At 41.0% G+C, this 20633-nt stretch overlaps 3 protein-coding genes across 6 annotated transcripts; 2 read left to right on the forward strand and 1 right to left on the reverse strand.

The window, feature by feature from the left end:
* Positions 1-1976: 1976 nt before the first annotated feature.
* LOC116213910 (peptidyl serine alpha-galactosyltransferase) lies at positions 1977-8829 on the forward strand. Of its 2 annotated transcripts, XM_031549050.1 has the most exons (9): positions 1977-2252; positions 2355-2709; positions 3067-3237; positions 3773-4016; positions 4126-4326; positions 4890-5371; positions 5989-6153; positions 6558-6801; positions 7463-8829. In XM_031549050.1, exons 2-9 carry the CDS (start codon positions 2405-2407, stop codon positions 8060-8062), a joined length of 2412 nt encoding a protein of 803 aa, XP_031404910.1. In that variant the 5' UTR covers positions 1977-2252; positions 2355-2404; the 3' UTR covers positions 8063-8829. The 2 variants fall into 2 exon arrangements, with proteins under 2 accessions (XP_031404910.1, XP_031404911.1); XM_031549051.1 differs by lacking the exon at positions 1977-2252 and having other exon boundaries at positions 2583-2723.
* An 802-nt stretch (positions 8830-9631) lies between these two features.
* Positions 9632-13750, forward strand: LOC116212841 (protein WVD2-like 7). Of its 3 annotated transcripts, none has more exons than XM_031547557.1 (8): positions 9632-9922; positions 10391-10801; positions 10871-11245; positions 11729-11853; positions 12176-12281; positions 12390-12455; positions 12695-12805; positions 13091-13750. In XM_031547557.1, the coding sequence occupies exons 1-8, from the start codon at positions 9842-9844 to the stop codon at positions 13307-13309; spliced, it is 1494 nt and encodes a 497-aa protein (XP_031403417.1). In that variant the 5' UTR covers positions 9632-9841; the 3' UTR covers positions 13310-13750. The 3 variants fall into 3 exon arrangements, with proteins under 3 accessions (XP_031403417.1, XP_031403416.1, XP_031403418.1); XM_031547556.1 differs by having other exon boundaries at positions 9638-9922; positions 12173-12281; XM_031547558.1 differs by having other exon boundaries at positions 9645-9922; positions 10373-10801; positions 12173-12281.
* Positions 13751-19132: 5382 nt separating this feature from the next.
* On the reverse strand, positions 19133-20462 carry LOC116214889. The gene is made up of 2 exons (XM_031550377.1): positions 20152-20462; positions 19133-19944 (listed from the first exon to the last, which is right to left on the reverse strand). Exons 1-2 carry the CDS (start codon positions 20152-20154, stop codon positions 19318-19320), a joined length of 630 nt encoding a protein of 209 aa, XP_031406237.1. The 5' UTR covers positions 20155-20462; the 3' UTR covers positions 19133-19317.
* Positions 20463-20633: the final 171 nt, after the last annotated feature.

Genomic DNA, 20633 nt, shown 5'->3' on the forward strand with positions numbered 1-20633 from the left:
GAAAACTAAAATAATTTAATATAAATTAACGACTGCAAAGTATTTTATCTGAGGTTCAACAACTATTACGGCTTTCGATTATCTAGAGCATGGGTATAGCTGTTGGAAAAACCCCACTCCTTAATGTCGATATTTCAAGTTAGCTACTCTATGTTTTGGAGATGGAAGCCTCGTAGACTCAACAAGAAGAGAAGGGACGTTGGGCTACCCTCTCGATGATGTCGCGAGAAACTCTAGCAGATAATAATCACTAAAAGGGGCACGAGTAAGATAGGGTTAGGGCCTTGCACATATTCCAGATTACCGAGGGACTCAATGAATAGTTGTAATCATTTCCCTTGGCAGAGGTGTTAACATTATTATCTTTTTCTTTATCTTAAAAATTTTTTATTGAGAAAAATACTGCATATAAGTAGACTTTGCTCGAGATCAAGATATCAAAAATATTGCCCTAAGCATTTACTTTGAAAATTCCTCAGAAATAAATAAATAAATAAGTTAAAAGGAGAAAATTGAAAAGAAATAATACATTTATCTGGAAATTTTTTTAGGAATTTTAGGATTTTTTTTCCAATTATCTAATTTATATGTCACTTTGGAAAATATTTTTATAGTCTCCTATTTCCGTTATCATTATATATCTAGTTGATATCTGCGTGTTACAGATAACTTTCAAAAATAGATAGTTGATGTATGACATGAATGACTATAAATAAAAGAAAGATATGTATCGAGAAAGACGGTATAACACAGTGGCGCACATGGTCACCTTGCTCACCTAGTAATCAATAGATTACTAAATAATTAATAAAGCGGCACGGGTAATCCCACTAGGTATCGAACATGTGATTTCATACTATTGCGACGAGAATCATTTGCCTCTGAACTAATTTTTGGGAGCATTTGTTCCCTCATTAAAGCTAATGTATCCTCTTCTATTAAGGCTAATGTATCCTCTTCTATTAATTTTGTTAAGATGAATAGAAAATGCCAAAAAAATTAAAATAGGGGAAAAATAGGTGTGGGAAGGCTTGATGCCACCGGACAGGCCCCCTTCTTCCTAACACTCCATGTTCATCGGATGTGAGACAATGCAGTGTCAGTGGAGGGAAGAGAGAGAGGAAGAACATTACCTAAGGGAGATTACAAGAGAGAAGTGGGAGATAGGAAGAAGAGCCGCTCAATGTCGACCACCACTGACTGTGTTGGCTACTGACAAAGCTATTGATGCGCTTGCCTAGTCGTTAGCGGTTGGGGTCGAGCAACCGGCCTCCATTATTACTGGATAATTTGGCCACTACAAATTGAAATGCTACAGCGTCGTTATCACCTGACACGGGCTAGCAGCTAGCCTGCCTCAATTTCCTAAACGAGCGAAAAAAGCCCCATAGCGATACAAGAGCGAAAGGAGGTTGGGCGCGGGTGCCGCGGGAACGGGTTCTTTTTCATAGAATGCGATGTTTTGGAATCTCCTTACTCGCAAGCTTGGGATCTATTGAAGAAAGAAAGAGAACGGTGGGCATCAAGCGGTTAACTTTAACAAAAAAGAAATCATAATGTTTTTTTTATATAACAATTTTAGATAGATTTAGAAAAAAATGTGACGCTATCCGATTTTATACGTAACTAGACTTGCCAAACTAATACTCACGTACACCAAACTCAGCCTCTAGCCCACCTATACTCTGATCAAATGTCAATGCATTCATCTCCGTATATAAGACCATCATTCTACCCAAAAGAAAAACAACTCTCATAGTCAGAGTGCATTCATTGAAATAATTCGACACTTATTTATTTTAAATATAGTCTCGAATTCGAATTTTACGAATAAAGAAAAATTATGATTATGAGAGTTTTATTTCGATGAGTCCATGTGACTCGAACTAAATTAGTCGAGCCATATTGAGTTTTAGGAAAAAAAAAAAAAAGATGATCAAATGTATATTTATTTGTTTGTGTGGTTAGAAAAATGGGACAAATCTATGTCGTTTTTCGGGAAGGAGACCGTCGTGGTTGCCCGCTGGCTCGGACCTTTTCCTAGTCTTTGAATCCCACCTGCTCCTCCTCCTCCTCCAACGTCTGACTGGGTTAACTGGGCGTCACTCCGGCGGCTCATCGACCTTCACTTCACTCGAACGAACAGCCATAGTTAGCAAACAAGCTGCTGAAGCTCACAGTTGTTTATGTCCCTGCAATTATTCAATCCCAAATGTCAACCACCCTGCATGTTCAATCACCATTAGAAAATAGTAAACAATCTACATGACATCTCTATCTCTCCCGTGGATTCTTTATTCGCCTCATTCATATCACCCCCTTTGACCATCAACCGCGTAAACTCTTAATGCCAGATCGATTTGGGCATTACCCATTTCAGTCCCGGCCCTGAGGCGGAGCTCCGATGGGGAAAGTCTCGATCTTGGCCGCAGCGGCGGCGCTGCTGATGCTGCTGGCGGGGCGCGGCTCAGCCGTGACGGTCGGGGAGTCGCCGTACAGGATCCACACGCTGTTCTCGGTGGAGTGCCAGAACTACTTCGACTGGCAGACGGTGGGGCTCGTCCACAGCTTCAAAAAGGCCCGGCAGCCCGGGCCCGTCACCCGGCTGCTCAGCTGTACGGACGAAGAGCTCAAGGGCTACAGGGGCATGGACCTGGCCCCCACCATGGTGGTCCCCTCCATGAGCAAGCACCCCAAGACCGGTGATTGGTAATCATTGCCCAGTAAATTTCCTCTCTTTTTCAATTCTCTGCATTTCTCATGGCTGCATGATCTTGATGCTGCTTTCCTTTACTGGATCATCTGTTAAATTCTTGTGATGGTTGGATTCTGGGTATCAGTTGGAGACATGCTTTGTCTGACGGTGATGATGGATGGTGATGGAATCACGTGATCCTTATAATGGCTGGTGGAATAAACTAAAGGATAGAATTTTGTGGTCCATTGGTGTTGGATTCCTTGGAGATTATTGGGTGGAATTAGCCATGTTTCTGTCACTTGAGGATCTCAGGAAGTCCTGTTTCTGTCATGCAAGGCAATTGATGTATGCGTCTTCCGGAATCGCAGGTACCCTGCAATCAACAAACCTGCTGGGATAGTCCACTGGCTAAAGCACAGCAAAGATGCAGATAATGTGGACTGGGTTGTCATTCTGGATGCAGACATGATAATCCGAGGCCCAATTATACCGTGGGAGCTTGGTGCAGAAAAAGGCAGACCAGTCGCGGCATTATATGGGTATCATATGTGTTGACTTTATCATGTGATTTTGTCCCAAACTCATTGCGAATGGAATTAGAGTTGAAAGGAGAATTGTAATTTGAGAAGACAGAAGATATTAGGGTAGATAACTGTATGGTAATGATGGGTCCGGCAAAAGAATTAATGTTAAGGTTTGCCTGCAAAATTTTTTGATAATTGTTTTTGTGCTTGCAAAACAGACAATGCATCAGAACTTATTCAAGAAGTTGTCTTCTGCAAATGCTTTTTGGAATTTGTTTTGAAAATATTCGTTTATTTTCTCAAATTGCGATATGGTCTGAAACGAAGTTTTCCCATGCTCTTCTTATTATTGCCTAAGCAGTTGAAATTCGTTAACATATCTGAGAACGTTTTATGTCAAAATAGTTGCACAAGCACATTTTCACCATAGAAGATTAGTGAAAGCTATTTCTTGACGACATATGACAAGTTTCCATGAGCACTTTCTATTCTGGAAAAAAAAAAGAGAGAGAAGAAATTTATGTTCATTGTTCAAACAACTGTTATTCAGGTATCTTATTGGTTGTGACAATATTCTTGCAAAATTGCACACACACCACCCTGAACTCTGTGACAAGGTTGGGGGACTTCTAGCAATGCACATGGATGATCTTCGAAAGCTCGCACCGTTGTGGCTCTCAAAAACGGAGGAGGTTCGAGAAGATAGGGCCCACTGGGCAACTAACATAACCGGAGATATTTATGGAAAAGGATGGATCAGTGAGATGTATGGATATTCTTTTGGTGCTGCTGAAGTGAGTAGTTGGTCTTTACATTTTATGGCAGTCATTATTTTTTGTTTGTAATTTCTTCTTTGCTAAATATCTCTACTTAATGTTTGATTTGTCTATTTTGCACTTTCAGGTTGGGCTCCGGCACAAAATCAATGATGATCTGATGATTTACCCGGGCTATATTCCACGACCTGGAGTCGAACCTATTCTTCTTCACTATGGTCTCCCATTTACTGTTGGGAACTGGTCATTTAGTAAATTAGATCACCATGATGATGCTATTGTTTATGACTGTGGCCGGCTTTTTCCTGAACCTCCTTATCCTAGACAGGTATGTGATAAAAAGAATTAATATGAAAATACATGAAATTAACATGTAAATTAGGATGTTTGCTCCTATTCATCTTAACTGCTCTTGATAGTAATCATTCATAGATGAGTTGTAGAGCTCCCATTTACTTGGTTCTGTAATTGTTCCTTTCAAAGTGGATGAAATAAGGAGAAGATGCATTTGTTTCCACTTCAGTAGGCACGTACTTAACCAATTTATTATTGTTATATGTGATCACCACATTTTTCTCCTTTTACCTAAACATTATAATAGAGTAGAAAAGAAAATTTTGGCCCCTACTTTTTGTCCCCTGGAAAACTGGTAGAAATATCCTGTTTTTTCGGTCGGGGTATTATCAAGTGTGTATTGCCGAGGGTGATGGAACCACAGAATGACTGTTGTGTACAGAAAATTGATAACGATGAATGTATAAGATTAAATGGTGTGAAAGCATTACTAAGTAATATATATTACTAAATAATAAAATACATTCCTGTGACGCTGAAAACGGTGGATGTGGAATGAGGCCTAATTTAATCCTTACCTTCTTTTTTCTTCCTCAGGTAAGACAGATGGAGCCTGACCCGAACAAATTGAGAGGTCTATTTCTCAGCCTAGAATGCATTAACTCTTTAAATGAGGGCCTTTTGCTTCATCATGCAGCAAGTGGGTGCTCGAAGCCAAAGTGGTCAAAGTATCTGAGCTTCCTAAAGAGCAAAACTTTCGCGGATCTTACCTCACCAAAATATTTAGTCCCTAAGAGTATGACAACTGAGAAGGAGGACGAAACAGAAGAACACGAAACACCAAATGAACCTGATGTGGCTCATCCGAAAATTCATACAGTCTTTTCCACTGAATGTACGCCCTATTTTGATTGGCAAACGGTGGGGCTCATGCATAGTTTTGGTTTGAGTGGTCAGCCTGGGAATATCACGAGACTCCTCAGCTGTACAGATGAAGATTTGAAGAAGTACAAAGGCCATGATCTTGCACCCACCCACTATGTTCCATCAATGAGCCGTCATCCTTTAACGGGGGACTGGTATATTCTCTTTTTCTCTTTTTGTTAGTGTATACATGCAGTCTTTCATTTTGTTTGATAAGTAGCAATAAGTTGGCTATTTTTGTACTCTCTTTGGGGAGGCAAAAACTAAGAAATTTTGGATATGAAAAATTCTTAGGCTCCGTTTGATTCAAGGAACTTGTTTTGTGCGAAAGGGTTTCGCCTTTTCTTCTGTGTGGTTAGCAGAACACTCTTATACCCTGTTTGATCCACTGGAATAGAGAGAGATGCAATTCGATGATATTTGTAGTTGTATTTTAATTCATTCCTTTTTCATGTCCTTGCATCCTAATGAATTGGCCCTTAAGTTATTGGAAATCATCTACAGTCAACTGGGAAAACTTTTAAATTTCTGGAAAATGAAATAAGGTTCTGAGTTTTATAATTCCTTTTCTGAAGGAGAGGATAATCAAACACGCGTTGATGGGTGTCGTTTAATGCTTTGAACTTATGTGCCACCCAAATTTGCTTTTTTAGGAACTATCATGCAAGCTTGACATATGATAACATGATTTAAAAGATCAGCCCTTCTCTCATTAAATAGAATACTCATATACTTCGGGTAAATTTATTATATTCTTTTCCTGCTGTGATAGGTACCCTGCCATTAACAAGCCAGCAGCTGTTCTCCACTGGCTTAATCATGTAGATATTGATGCTGAGTTTATTGTGATTTTGGATGCTGATATGATCCTAAGAGGGCCAATCACTCCTTGGGAGTTTGGTGCCGCTCGTGGCCGCCCAGTTTCAACTCCATATGAGTAAGATGCATTACTCCATATTACTGCTCAACCAGCCTCTTCTTGCTTTAAATTGTTTTCTTGATATTTAAATTAAAATATTTTAAATTGAAATAAATCCAATTAAGCTTATTTAACCCTCGAGTTCAACACATGAATCCAATAGCTTAACCAGTTTGGTATTTGATTAAATTCTGAAAAGTATGATTAATTAAACCATGTAGTACACAGTCTGCTTACCATCTGCTAACTCAAGTTTTAAAGGGGAACTGCTGTCACTTAACATGATCTATTGCTATGAAATATCAAAATACTATTTTTCATTCAACTTCAAATGATGTTTCTTGCCCTCCCATTACATTCATTTGCTGTAGCTAAGTGCTGCTATAACTAATTGAGCAACTGTTGGTCCTTTTGAATGCTAGCTATCTCATTGGGTGTGAGAACGAGCTCGCAAAACTCCATACACGTCACCCTGATGCCTGCGACAAGGTTGGAGGTGTAATAATCATGCATATCGATGATCTGCGACAGTTTGCAATGCTATGGTTGCATAAGACTGAGGAAGTTCGAGCAGACAAAGCTCACTATGCAACAAATCTCACTGGAGATATTTATGAATCGGGGTGGATTAGTGAGATGTATGGTTACTCTTTTGGAGCAGCAGAGGTATACCACCTTTTCTATTTGAAACCTTTTTTTTCTTTTTTCCAGTTTTGGATGACTAAGTAATGACAACTCTTTTTGGGCCTCTGCGATTTCAGAAGATTTTCAGTGCTCTTTTTTTTTTTTTTGTGGTCAAGATTACTGAAATAATTGTTTGAAAATCTCCTTAATAAAACTTCCAATGGGCTGACTTCCCTTTCTTAATTCTTTTGCTGACTGAAACTACATAAACTAAAATTACACCTAAGAGAATGATAACTGAAAAAAATTTTCCTGAGTTTTTCTGGAAGACTAATGAAAATTGAAACCCATACTCAACCAAATGTGATGGCCATGTTTGCTTATGGAAAATGGGTAAAAACAACTATAGCATTCTGTTTTCTCATTTTGAAAAACACAGAAGGTAAGTCAAAAAGACAATGTTGAGCGGCACTCATGCAGCATTCTTTGATCCAATGTGGTTTTCCTTTGCGCTGTTTGTTTGCTTTTCACAATGACAAGAATGGATAGCTAGAACTACTTCTCCCAATTTCACCATTAGAACGACATTCCGATGGTGATGATGCATATAGGAAATTCACTTGCTAGTCCTACTTTGGAAAATGAGTACTTGAGAATAATGTTGTTGGGTTCCAAAGTTTACGTACTGTTATTCTCCTTGCAGCTTGAACTAAGGCATATAATAAACGGAGAGATTCTCATATATCCTGGCTATGTCCCGGAACCTGGAGTCAAGTATCGAGTTTTCCACTATGGGCTTGAATTTAAAGTTGGGAACTGGAGTTTTGACAAGGCCAACTGGAGAGAAGTCGACGTAGTCAACACCTGCTGGGCTGAGTTCCCGGCTCCTCCTGACCCGTCAACCCTACACCACACTGATGAGAACCTCCTAAAGAGGGATCTCCTCAGCATAGAATGTGCCAAAACCCTGGATGAGGCCCTACGCTTGCATCACGTCAGGCGGAAGTGCCCTCCGCCCGGGACCTTGAAGGGGCTGGTTGACTCGAAGGAAACTGAAACGACGGTTTCAAGAAAGTTTGGACAAATAGAGAGAACTTTTGCTTTTAACAAAAGTCCCAGCGAGTCTTTTTCCACTTGGAAACTTTGGCTGGTCGCTATGTGGATTTTTGTTGGATTAGGACTGTTGACAGTTGCATCTGTGCTTTTCTCGGGTCGTAAAGGGAAGAAGCCAAAGGGGAAAGGCTATAGAAGTAAGAGGAGATCGTCCTACGGAGACGATAGATATGTCCGAGGCTCGGACTGATCCTTCAGAGCCCTAAACTGTCAGGTAGACTTGTATTGTTCAGAATGCGAAAATGGAGATGGTCCCCCAACTTCGAGAAGTGAAGCCGCCATGAAGATAAAGTTGACTAGCTGACCATGTAACTGCTTGTGCTGACAGAAAATGCCGAGGAAATCGAAGTTCCACTGACTGATGCAAGTTAAGATGAGACTTTAGCCCGACGGTCAGCTTTGAGGATGTATTAAGAGCTGCAAGATAATTTCTTCTGTTTCTCTTTTTTATTTCATACATGAGGGATATTTGTGAAAAGAAGTTGGACACGCCGGACATGGCGATAAGAAAGTGAATTATATAGATTGAGATGATTCTTGGTTTTTGGTTTAGAAGATAATCTTAGCAAAGTCTCTCGTTTTTATGATGCTGGACCTCTGAAAGAAAAGGAAGAATGAATCCGGTACAAGGAGAGGGAGAGGGGCTGGCAGGGAGCCTTAGCTGCAGCGAGGTCGGCGGCGTGCTTGGATTCGTGACGCTCCCACACCTTTGATGTCAAGATCTGACTCCAAGGTCTTCATAGAAAGTTAGCAACAATGCGGGGCTCTATGCCCTTGGGAAATTTACAATTTGAACGTTGATAGATGCTCCAAAATTTGCTCCGTCTCAATGTGCTCCCTGAAGTTGTGGTTATTTCACTTCGCCCCCTGTGCCAATCGGCTAGCTAGACGCTCTCTTGAGGTATTTTTCCTAGACATTCAGACCGCTTGTTGTTAACAGATATTGTTGAGGTTCTATTCCTGCTTCTGATTTCCTCAATTTGTAATTTTGATTTCAGCCCCAAGTTCCCCAAGAAAAGAGCAAGTCACGTCTAGGACTAACAACTCTTTCGTTTAGAAAACATAGACGATTCTAAGGTCAATGTCGCAAATTCGACATAAACCTTAACATTTGAGTGGGTATTTTGGCGTTGGAGAAGCCATAAGTCACAATGTATTAATTTAAATGGAAATTTCGTTTTTACACGAACTCAAAACAAATTCCGAGTGTGTTTATTTGACTCGCAGGCAAATGTCACACCTTTTTAATTATGCTATTCTTCTAGACCAAAATTAACACCCCGAAATATGATGCTTCGAGACCGGTGATCAAGTCTCCAATACCAGATATTCCTTGATCCAATACTGACCGCTTGACACAAGGTCGATGAAGATGCCGCATGACTCAGACAGTAGACCCTCTTTGGGAGCTCATCCATTCCAAGTGTCCTCCTCGAAGTTCGATCCTGAATCACAGAAAAATTTGAGCGAAAAATCACTTGACAATTCAAATCCTCGAATATAATTAAAAATGGATGCAAATGATCCATATGTCAAACTTCAGGGTGCAAAGTGAAAATTTTCCCTTTCGTTTTCCACTTTACAGAACAAGTTCAAAAACTCCAAAGATACGGCCCCCACAGGTCCCAAGACAGAAAAAAGCTAAAGAGGAAGAGAGCGTTGTCAGTTTCTTTCTTCCAAATCCCATTGTCCCAATCCAAGTCTCCCCTGTGACTGGGACTGTCCCCACCTGCACGACACATTCTAGGAAAATGCACATTTCTTCACTTTTGTCATTCTTTCTCTCTCTAAGATGCCTTCCTCTGCAACACTTTTATCCCAACTTTTCCATTTTGAATTTCAATTTTTAAACTCAAATGGTTCCCAAACTGACAATAAGCAAAAGACGGCAAAACCAGACAGCCCTCAACATAAGAACCAGAGCTCAAAGTTCTGGACTTTGCTGGGGTAGGAGTAACTTCGAAGGACAATGGGAGAGTCAACATGTTTGATGATGCAGATGCAGCCCTTCTCTTATGTCTCAGGCCTCCCATGTTTTGATCCCACTGAGGTCAGGGCTCTGCAATTCTTAAAGCCCATTTCTTCATCTTGTTTCTTTCAATCTGCATATTTCTATATTTTTTCAGTGAGAACTTGAGATGTAGTTGCCTTCACTCGGGTATCGACTTGGCGCTGCAAATTTTGGTTTAGTTTCAGCTTCTGGGTTAGACCCCTTTTTGTTTCTTTGGGTAGTAATGTTTGATAAGTTCGTGGGCATCAATTTGGCATTGTTTTGGATGAGTTTGTTGATATGTTTGGTTGGAAAACAGTTTTCAGTTTTCCAGTTCATGCCAAAACCGCCACTTTTTGGGAAGAGTTTGTTTAAAAACAGTTTCAGTTTTTTCCGTTATTTGCAAGTTCTTCAATTTTCAAAGGACCTTAATCTTTATATCCCGGTTGTAATACGAAGATCTGGAAGGTTGCCTGATGGCTGTCTTTCCATAATGGTGTCTGGAGACAGTAATCCTCTGTTTTGCAGGGTAATCGGGACCCAATTCGTTCGCTAGGGCAATCGATCTCGTTCGGGAGGTTTGTCTCGGACTCCGTCTCGTGGGAGAAGTGGTCAGTCTTCTCCCACAATCGCTACGTTGAGGAGGCTGAGAGGTACGCTCGGCCCGGGTCTGTTGCCCAGAAGAAGGCCTTCTTCGAGGCCCATTACAGGGAAATGGCCGCTAGGAAGGCCGCTGCTGCAGCAGCAGCCGCAGCCGAAGCCGAACTCGAAGCCGAGCAGGTGAGTGCAGCCTCAGATGAGGCCCGGAACTCGCTGCTTGATGAAGTTGCAACTGGCGATTCTGCCCCCGCTTTGGATTGCAATGACCCGAATGGCCAAGATGAGGTTGGTGAAACCGAGCAATGTGGGACACCAGAAATAGAGAAACCCCTGTTGAAGGTACAATTATATTGCTATACTCATGTCGAGATGTCCTTTATGCAGCATTCTGAACCGCTTGAATTGCAGGATTTGCAACAGAACTCGGGGAGAAAAGAAGTTTCGTTTCGTTCCGGGAATAAGAAAATGTTGGCAGTAATTCCCTCCAAGTCGCTGGGACTGAATAAAGCAGCTAGGCGGCAACCTTCAACACCGGCTAAGCCCTCAAATCCAGCAGTTCATCCAAGGAGAGAAGTCTATGCCACTCCGAGAATTAATAAGAAGTCAGCCACAGATTTTGCTGATGGAAGGAGAACGACTCCCAAACAGGTCCCTTCATCCACTTCCACACCTAGAGGAGGTATCCGTAGCGCAACCGCTATGACTGCAACTCGGAAGGTTGGAAGCTTGAGAGTCGGCGGAACTTCTTCTTCAGTCCAGAGAAATTGCATGACTCCTACAGCGGTGATTACTTATTCCTCAACCTCTTTTGCTTCAAAGCAAAAATCCTTATCTGTTTAGTTCTATAGAAGTTTTGAAAATGTTATTCGCTTCATTTTTGTTGTTTCAAAGTTTGGGAAGAGACATACGAAGGAAATTGAACTGAAAGAGATTAACTTGATTTAACGTGAAAGTGCAGAATAAATACTCATAGATGAATTCCTAAAAACTGCAACCCACAAAGACACGTTAGCAACTACTTGCTTGACCAGAAAAACAGCAACGAACATCCTAAAAAATAGCCACAACAGCTAGTCACTCCCAAGGACTAGGACTTCAATAAAACAGAACAAAGAGAGTAGTAAAACAGCAGCTCTTAATTCACTAACATTTTTGCTCGAAGAAACAATAACGGAAAACTGGAAAATTTGCCAGAGATTGCTTTGAATACTTGAATGGAATTTCAAGCCATTTTGTTAACTATTGATGAGCTCAATTTCTTGACAGAAGCTAACTTCAAATGGGACATCAAGAAAACCTGTGGCCACCCCCCGGTCATCCAGAACACCCATTGTCCGTTCAGTTGTTGAGAGCAAAAGTGCAGGCCCAAAAGGGAAATCTCTTGCAAATGAGTAAGATATCTGCCCAACAAATTATTCATTTCCTTGTACTTGATGCTTTGCCATGTCCTAATAAACCACTTGCTAAACGATATAAACCATCAAACGCAAAATTAAAAAGAAACTGAAGTCCGATTTTCCCATAGTACACCATGAAGATTGAGGTTCTGTCCAAATAAGCACCACAGTTTGAGTTCCTGAGTTAGCAACACTGCAGATATTATCAACGGTTTTACGTAGAATAGTGCTCTATAATGTTTATCTTCGGGTTAGAATGACTAGGGAGACATTTAACTGAACTACATAATTGAATCTCCCTTTCTCTTTCCAGCAGCAGTAGTTCAAAGTTATTGAGTGCCTGCAAGAGCAAACTACAATCACCGGGTGTCTCAACTCCATTCAAGTTGAAGACCATCGAAAGATCTGCAAGGAGAAAGGAGGTAAGAAGGCAGCTCCATTATTCAGCTTCAAATTTCTTTTCTTCTGCATTGCATCGATGCCGAAACAATGCTGACATATCTTTAATTCTTTTTATGTATATTTTCCAGAAGCTTGAAGAGAAATTCAATGCTGATGAGGCACAGAAAGTCCAGCAACAAGCAAAGATGGTAAAGGTAAGCTCTCTTTTGAAAATTTTTCTCCACAAGAACAGTTTTCAGGTTTTTGGTTTTCCTAGTAAAAGATATGGGAAAATCATCAGACACTGCATTCTGAAAAACTTTTCTCAACAAGAATGTTTTCTTATCTTTTCGTAAAGAGAACTAAAAGCTGAAGCTGTTTTGAACATCAGTTTATTAAATTTTGGCAAACTTATATGCCTTGTTTGTTGATTGTTATCCTCTATTCTGTGCAGGAGAAAGCAGATCTCGAGCTGAAAAAGTTCAGACAAACTTTGTGTTTCAAGGCCAGGCCGCTGCCTAAATTTTATAAAGAGAATGGAACCCCAAAAAAGCCGATTGCAAAGGTATTTTCTTCCTCTGTTTTCACAAAACTGATATCCAGAAATCTTACACATGCTTTAGTGTCATTGTTTAGGAAACAAGAATAGTTAGACTTTTTTGCCAAAGATACTTGAATAGATCGAAGCAGCTGGGCTTCATGGGATAAAAATGCAGAGAGATTATATGTGAATAAATCTTTAGATTTTGAAAGTGAATACAACAGAAAACGAATTCCCAGATTATGCTCTTACTGCATTGTGGTCAGCACAAATGAGATTACGCCTTATTGTTCATCTTTCACTCTGCAGGCGCCATCGGCATGGCCTCAGTCTGGAAGAAAACCAGGACTCCTTGCTATTCGAATAATGGAATATTCCCTACCTGCTCAAGCTCATAGACCTAACAGGAACAACCAGTCCAAGCAAATTCAAGGCAAAAGGGAACCTGCCTCAATTTCTCAGACTTCGGAACCTTTCATGACTACTACAGAGAACAAATCTCCGAACATTCAGGAAATGTGCTCATAGTGCCCGATGACAAGTACAACTGATCGATATTGAGAAAGCGAGGGATTGTGTTCCGCACAGGCCATTGTACTGATCATCTAATCAATATTTGTGCAGAAATTCTAACTGATTATCTCATAATCCTTGTGCAGAAATTCACGTCATTGTTGAAGCAGAGGATGCTCATGAACTCAAATTTCATGCGACTGCAAGCAAACTGCAAGTCTATGAGTTCGAAATCAACTATGTACTCCCATTCCTTCTGAGATATGCTATAACCCGGTGCTCTAACTAATGAATTGACTGTGGTGCCTTCTCTGGCAATCATGTTTGAGGATGTCACATGTTTTTTCCTGCCTTATTTTTGTGTTTTGATAATACAGCCCCTATCTCAGCACAGAAAATGTGCATGCCATGTGCTACTGCCTGATTTTCTCTATCTTTTAGTGCCTCCTCGAGCCACTCACTTTCCCAGAGACCGTATTGGTCTGGAGAGACGTTCAGTGTGTTAATAAGAACTTCTACTCATGATGCAAATAACGAATGTTTAGACCATTCACGAATGTATCAGATCCCACAAACACATGGATCATCAGATGTTTAATGGCCCTTTGGCATATTTGCCATGTACTGGCTCGTGACCAGCGAAACTGATCGCTTCAGCAATTGGAGGGTCCTCGACCGTGAGGATATGAAATTTATACACAAAAACATGAATATGCGGATAATTAATATTTGAAGCATAAGATAAAATTGTATTTAAAGTACTTCGGTATAAAGAAAATGCCCTGGCAACTTCGGTTAAAACTCAAAAATACATTGCAACGTTAACAGGTTAAGTTGGGCCATTGTTCAACCAAGTGACATTTTCTCTACCCAGACGCCAACCTCCTTCATCTTCTTCAACCCGAGTCAACACCAACCCAACACAAAAAAAAAAAACTCATATTTTTGTCATAATCTTCTCCATCGATACGGAAATCTTGATCTTGACCATGAACTTCCAATCCACCGTTCTCCATTCCAGGCACGTCATCATCAGAACTCAGAAGGATCATATTCGTGATCATAGCTCTCATTGTTGTCGGCTGACTCATATGCTAGGTGATCCAGAAGCCCAGTGGCAGATATGCCGGCAAAGTTTGAGCCATGCCTGCCGTCCATAACCCGCCAGGTGATCAATCAGTGACTCGAGACGACGTCGTACGACTTCAGTTTCTGTGGTCCCTTCATTTTGTCCTTGGACTTCTGGACCGGGGCCACGTGGCAACCGTTGCACCGGGCCTTGCGACACTTACTTGTGTACTTGGAGTGGTTTGTCGGGTTAGATGACAATTTGGTGAACAAGCCAGCTGTCAGGGGCGAATCCAATCTGTTGACGAGCTGGCCGGATGCCTCCTGTCAGGTATACATGCTGGTTAGGATCCCATATGTTCGGACCATCCCGTGTTGTCGACCCTCTCTCTTCATCCTGAAATGTACAGTTGTGGGCTAAAAGGAAAGATGTTATGGAGAATGCTTTGAGAATCAAGGAGTTTGCTTGATTGGTCATAGTTCTTGTGGAGCAAGGCATTGGACGATGTCTTAACCATTTCTTGGGTCAAATAACTCCTTCAACTCTGAACTATTTACACTTTTAGGCACCAAAGTTTTTCCCCCCAACAGAGTACCATCCTTCATCTCCCTCATCCTCACTCAACATCATCGTCTCTGCTCTTTATCTCGGTACATTGTTATAATTAGAAATATCAGATTCGTAATCATTTTAATCATACTCGTAAGCTAAGTAGTACACAATCTTGTAGCCCCAACACCTTGAAAAATTTGAACCTGGTCACTGGGCAGGTTCATTTGATTCGTCCCCTTTGGTCTTGTCCTTGAATCTGTGGACCGAATGAAAACGATGATTGATACGCTGAGCCTTGTCGCACTTACCCATGAAGTAGAAGTGGTTCATGGGCATGATGGCACTTTAACTAGCCGGAAGGAAACTGGTGGCGAGCTGCATCTGTTGATGTATCTTCCCCTTCTGATCATAACTAATCACATGCTCCATGTATGGTCAAGAAATGCGCCTAAATACGCATTTAGCGGGAGACACTACCATATAGTAAATTCTATTCTACGATCTTGGACAACAACATGATCAAGTTACGCTCCACCAATCTTGGGATGATGCTCTTACCAAAGGCAGCAATGTCTCCCGATATTTCCGTAGAAGTTGACTCAAGAATCTGCAAGTCACATACTCTGTTCGATGGACTGAAGTGCCATCTGCCCATAGTTAGCAATGCCACAAGAAAGTCGAGCAAAATATTTCCAATGCTGAACCCATCTATGCTCTTCCTCGCAAAGTTCATGCAAGCCTGCATTTGATTAATCCATCCATCCTTTAGTCGTTACGCAAAAATAATCAAGAACAAACCAAAATCAAATTCTGCAGCAGCTCAAAAAGTGATCCACGTCCACTTTTGAGGACCGACACTAGTCTGAAAACGTAGCAGGCCTTAAAGAAATGCAATCTTTGAGCGTGATAAAGTGGGGAGAGTGAGCAGATGACTAACCTGCGGTATGAATTTAATCATGGTCATGAAATCTTGTATCGAGCTGCAAAAGTATTATTGGAGTTAGTAACATACTTGTAGAAAACACACAAGTATCAAATTTCCTATATCGCTCTAGATAATACCAAAAAGAGCTTCAGCAAAGACCCAGTTGAGGCGCGCTGATTTACTAACAAGGTTGTTAGATCAACCAATATGCATCAATGACAAGTTATCTCGTGCATATAGATATGAGTTACTCGAACAAGTCAGAGGACAGCATATAGGCGGGCATAAAGTTCATCTGAATGAACAAGTTGCAATATTAGATGACAAAAGAAGGTTTCTGAAAGGAGAGTTCTCAAATAATCGATGCTCAGGGGGCAACCTAATCTGCCTCTCTTACCGAATGTTTGATGCTTATAAAATAACTAAGTGCTAAAAAATCGACCTTAAGATGCACAGTAATAGTAAATTTCACAATGAAGCCGTAGACATGATTTGCACCATTAACTTACTTGAAAATGGAGATGAGCCGAAGTCAAGAATGGCTTGGTGGAGCAATGAGAAAAGCAAACTGCTGCACCCAACCAAACTGCAGAGACAATTCCTATGGCTCACTTTAAGATTAAGTTTTAAAAATACCAAAATTAAATACAATAAACATCAAGAGCAAAGCAGAACAAGCGTGGGAACCAAAAATGCTGCTCACATCATAGATCATAATTTGGAACAGGTTGTTGCTGTTAGCAGAACAGCATCTATGGAGAATTCCAGATCATTTGCAGCCCGAGGTGTCATCTGCAGTAATTTAAAACATCGAACATCATTAGAGTAGAACAGAGGAGTCCATTTATAAATGCATCAACGTACAACAGAAAAACATGTTTTTATGCTTTCACGTATGTAGGTAAAACTTTCAGGTCCATATGATTGGGGCCACATTGACTAAGCATAAAACAGTGGGAGATCATTTCGGGTGGTGGACCACAAGACCGGAGTTCTGTAGATATGTTGTTCAAATTTACTGGTAATACAGACATTCCCATCAGTCTACAAAATAAGCATCCCGGCAACTGAACTGAAATAACTCTCAAAGGTCTCAGGAACATTTGATCTTAATTAGAGAGAGAAATTTGCGCTGGCATCCCCCAAAATCTCAATTGAGCAATCATACTTGGGTCAATGAATTATCGAAAACCGACAGGGGCAGTGTGGATATAGCAGCTGTTAGCATTAAGTAAATATCTATCAATCAGCAATTAGTTGAAAACACAATAACAGTGATGCCCGTTGAGAGTTGTTATCCCACGTTGGAAAATCAATGAGAAAACCATGGGTTTTTAAGAGATTGGATTCCACAACTTGCCGGTTTGAGCTTTTGAGTTTGAGAAGGACCCAATCGTTTATTGGCCCAATGGGAATTTACACAAGGAGAGAATTTTGTGCCACTCCGAGAAGTAATGACAAGTCGGCCATAGATTTTGCCAATAGGTGTGCCCTCATCCATTTCCACACTAGAGGAGGCATCAGTAGAGCAACTGCTATGACTGCCAAACTCGAAGTTGGAAGGTTGGAAGCTTGAGAGTTGGTGGAACTTCTTCAGTCCAGAGAAATTTGCATGACTCCGACTGTGGTGATTACTTATTCATCAGCCTCTTTTGCTTCAAAGCAAGAATGCTTGTCTGTTTGTTTCTATAGAAGCGTTGAAAATGTTATTCGTTTCATTTTGATGAAAGAAAAACCAACAATGGAAATCTGGAAAATATCCCATAGATTGATTGGAATACTCGAATGAATTTTCAAACCATTCTGGCAAGTATTGATGAGCTCAATTACCTGACAGAAGCTCCATTCAAACGGGACATCGAGAAAACCAGTGGCCACCCCCTCGATCATCCAGAACACCCAATGTCCGTTCAGCTGTTGAGAGCAAAAGTGCAGGCCCAAAAGGGAAATCTCTTGCAACTGAGTAAGATCTTCGCCCGACAAAGTATTCATCCTCTTGTACTCGATGCTTTGCCATGTCCTAAGAAACCACTTGCTAAATGATATAAAACAATCTAAGCTGATGAGATTTGAACTCCTGAAAAATAAAAAACTAAAAAACTGAGGCTCGATTTTCCCATAGTACACCCCGAAAAAGCAGAATGCTAATAAATGCTGTCTAAGTTTTGATGTCTCCGTCTAGTAAACAAGAATGGTAAGACTTGTTGCACCAAAAAAGCTTAGAGTAGGTTGAACCAGCAGAGTTTCACAGGATAAAGTTGCATGGAGATTATGTGAATGAATCTTAGGACTTTGACAGTGAAGATAACAGAAAACGAATTACCAGATGATATCCGTTACTGCATACTGGCGCTTTTCATCTTTCGCCCTGCTGCAGGTGCCATCAATATGGCCTCAATCTGGAAGAAAGCCCAGTCTTGCCGCAATTCGGAAATGGAAATCCAATCAAGAACAACCAGGGCTAGCATATTCAAGGCAGAAACAACCGTACTCCAGCTTCTCGGACTTCAACATCTCCCATGACTGCTGCGCTGAACATATCTCCAAACGTTCAGGGAATGTGCTCATAGCGCACCATGACAAATACAACTGATCGATGTTGAGAAAGCGAGAGATTGAGTTCCGCACAGGCCATTGTACTGTTCATCTAATCAATATTTGTGCAGAAATTCTAATTAATCATCTCATAACCCTAGCATTGTGCAGAAATTCACATCATTGTTGGAGCAGAGGATGCTCATAAACTCAAATTTCATGCAACTGCAAACAACTTACGATCCTATAAGTTCGAAATCGACTATGTACTTCTGTTCCTGCTGACATATGCTATAACCTGGTGCTCAACTAATAAATCGACCGTGGTGCCCTCTCCGGCAATCATGTTTAAGGATGTAACATGTTATTATTTTCCTGTCTTGATAGTGCACTCCCCATCTCAGCACAGAAAATGCGCCTGCCATATGCCATGGCCTGATTTTCTCGATCTTTTAGTTCCTCCTTGAGCCGTTCACTTTCCCAGAGACTGTATCGGTGTCAAAAGACATTAAATATGCTTATAAGATCTTCTTCCTACTCATACACGGAGAATGAACGTTTATATCATTCACCAATATATCAGAGCCCACAAACACATGGATCATCAGATGTTTAATGACCGTTTTGGTATATTTGCCGTGCACAAGCCTAATGGGTTCGTGTCCGGTGAAACTGACCGCTTCGGCGATTGAAGGGTCCCTGACCGTGAGGATAAGAAACTAATACACGTAAAAAATGAATCTGTGGATAATTAATATTCGAAGTACAAGATAAAATTGTAATAAAAGTACTTTGGTGTAAATGCCCACGCAATCTCTGGAAATTATTACATAATATATTATTTATTCAAATGAAATTATCCATATAAATGTAATTACAAAGAGAAACAACACACAAAATTAAAATAGATTGCATTATTTGCGAGGAAAGATGGTCCATTATTCAGCCAATGATATTTTCTCCAACCAAACACCAACCTTCTTCATCTTCTTCAACCTGATTCAACACCAGCCCCACATCAAAAAAGCTCAGATTTTCGTCATAATCATCTCCATCGATACGAAAACCACGATCTTCCCCACCATCCAGTTTACTGGTACTCGTTTCCGGCACATCATCATCATCATCAGAAGCATCGTATTCATGATCATAGCTCTGATCATTGTCGGTGGACTCATATGCAAGGTGATCCAGCAGCCCCGTGGCAGAAAGGCCGGCAAAGTTTGAGCCATGTCTGCCATCCACAACCCGCCAGGTGATCAACCGGTGGCTCGAGACGACATCATTGGACTTCAATTTCTGTGCTCCCTTGGTCTTGTCCTTGGACTTCTGGATGGGGCCCATGTGGCACTCGGTGCACCGGGCCTTGCAACACTTACTTGTGAACTTGGAGTGGTTCGTGGGCTTCGATGACACTTTGGCGAACAAGCCAGCGGTCGGGGGCGAATCCAATCTGTTGATGAGCCGGGATCCCTCTCGAGGGTTATACGGGGGCGGTAGGACCCGAGAAGTCCTAACCATCCCGTGCTGTCGACCCTCTCTCTTCATCTTGAAATGTACAATTGTGAGCTGAAAGGAAAAAATGTACTGTGATCAACTGAAGTGAGAACTATATGTAGGTATAGACAGAGATGCTTGAGAATCAAGGAGTTTTGATTGGTCATAGTTCTTGTGAAGCAAGGCAACGGACGGTAACATTGACATCAATATAATAATTAAAAAATAAAAAATCCAAAATGCCAAAAAATTGTAGAAGATGTGATGAGATGTCTTAACCATTTCTTGGGTCAATAATGACTCCTTCAACTCTGAACTATTTGCACTTTAGGCACCAAACTTTTTTTCCCCAACAGAATACCATTCTTCATCTCCCTCATCCTCACTCAACATCATCGTCTCTGCTCTTTATCTCGACTCTTTGTTATCATTGGAAATATCTGCTCTTTTATCATAATTCATTGTTATCATTAGAAGTATCGGATTCGTAATTGGACTAATCATACTCGCAAGCTAATTAGTACATAATCTTGTGGCTGAACACCTTGAGAATTTGGAACCTTATCATCGTGCAGTTTCATCTGGTTCGTCCCCCTTTGGTCTAGTCCTTAGATTTCTGGACTGAACGAAGGCAATGATTTATACTCCGAGCCCTGCCATACTCACCCATGAAGTAGAGTGGTTCATGGGTATGATGGCACTTTAATTGGTCGGAAACTGCTGGCTAGCTGTATCTGTTGATGTATCTTCCCCTTTTGATC

This window comes from Punica granatum, chromosome 7 (assembly GCF_007655135.1).
Source record: "Punica granatum isolate Tunisia-2019 chromosome 7, ASM765513v2, whole genome shotgun sequence".
Classification (NCBI taxonomy): Eukaryota; Viridiplantae; Streptophyta; class Magnoliopsida; order Myrtales; family Lythraceae; genus Punica; species Punica granatum.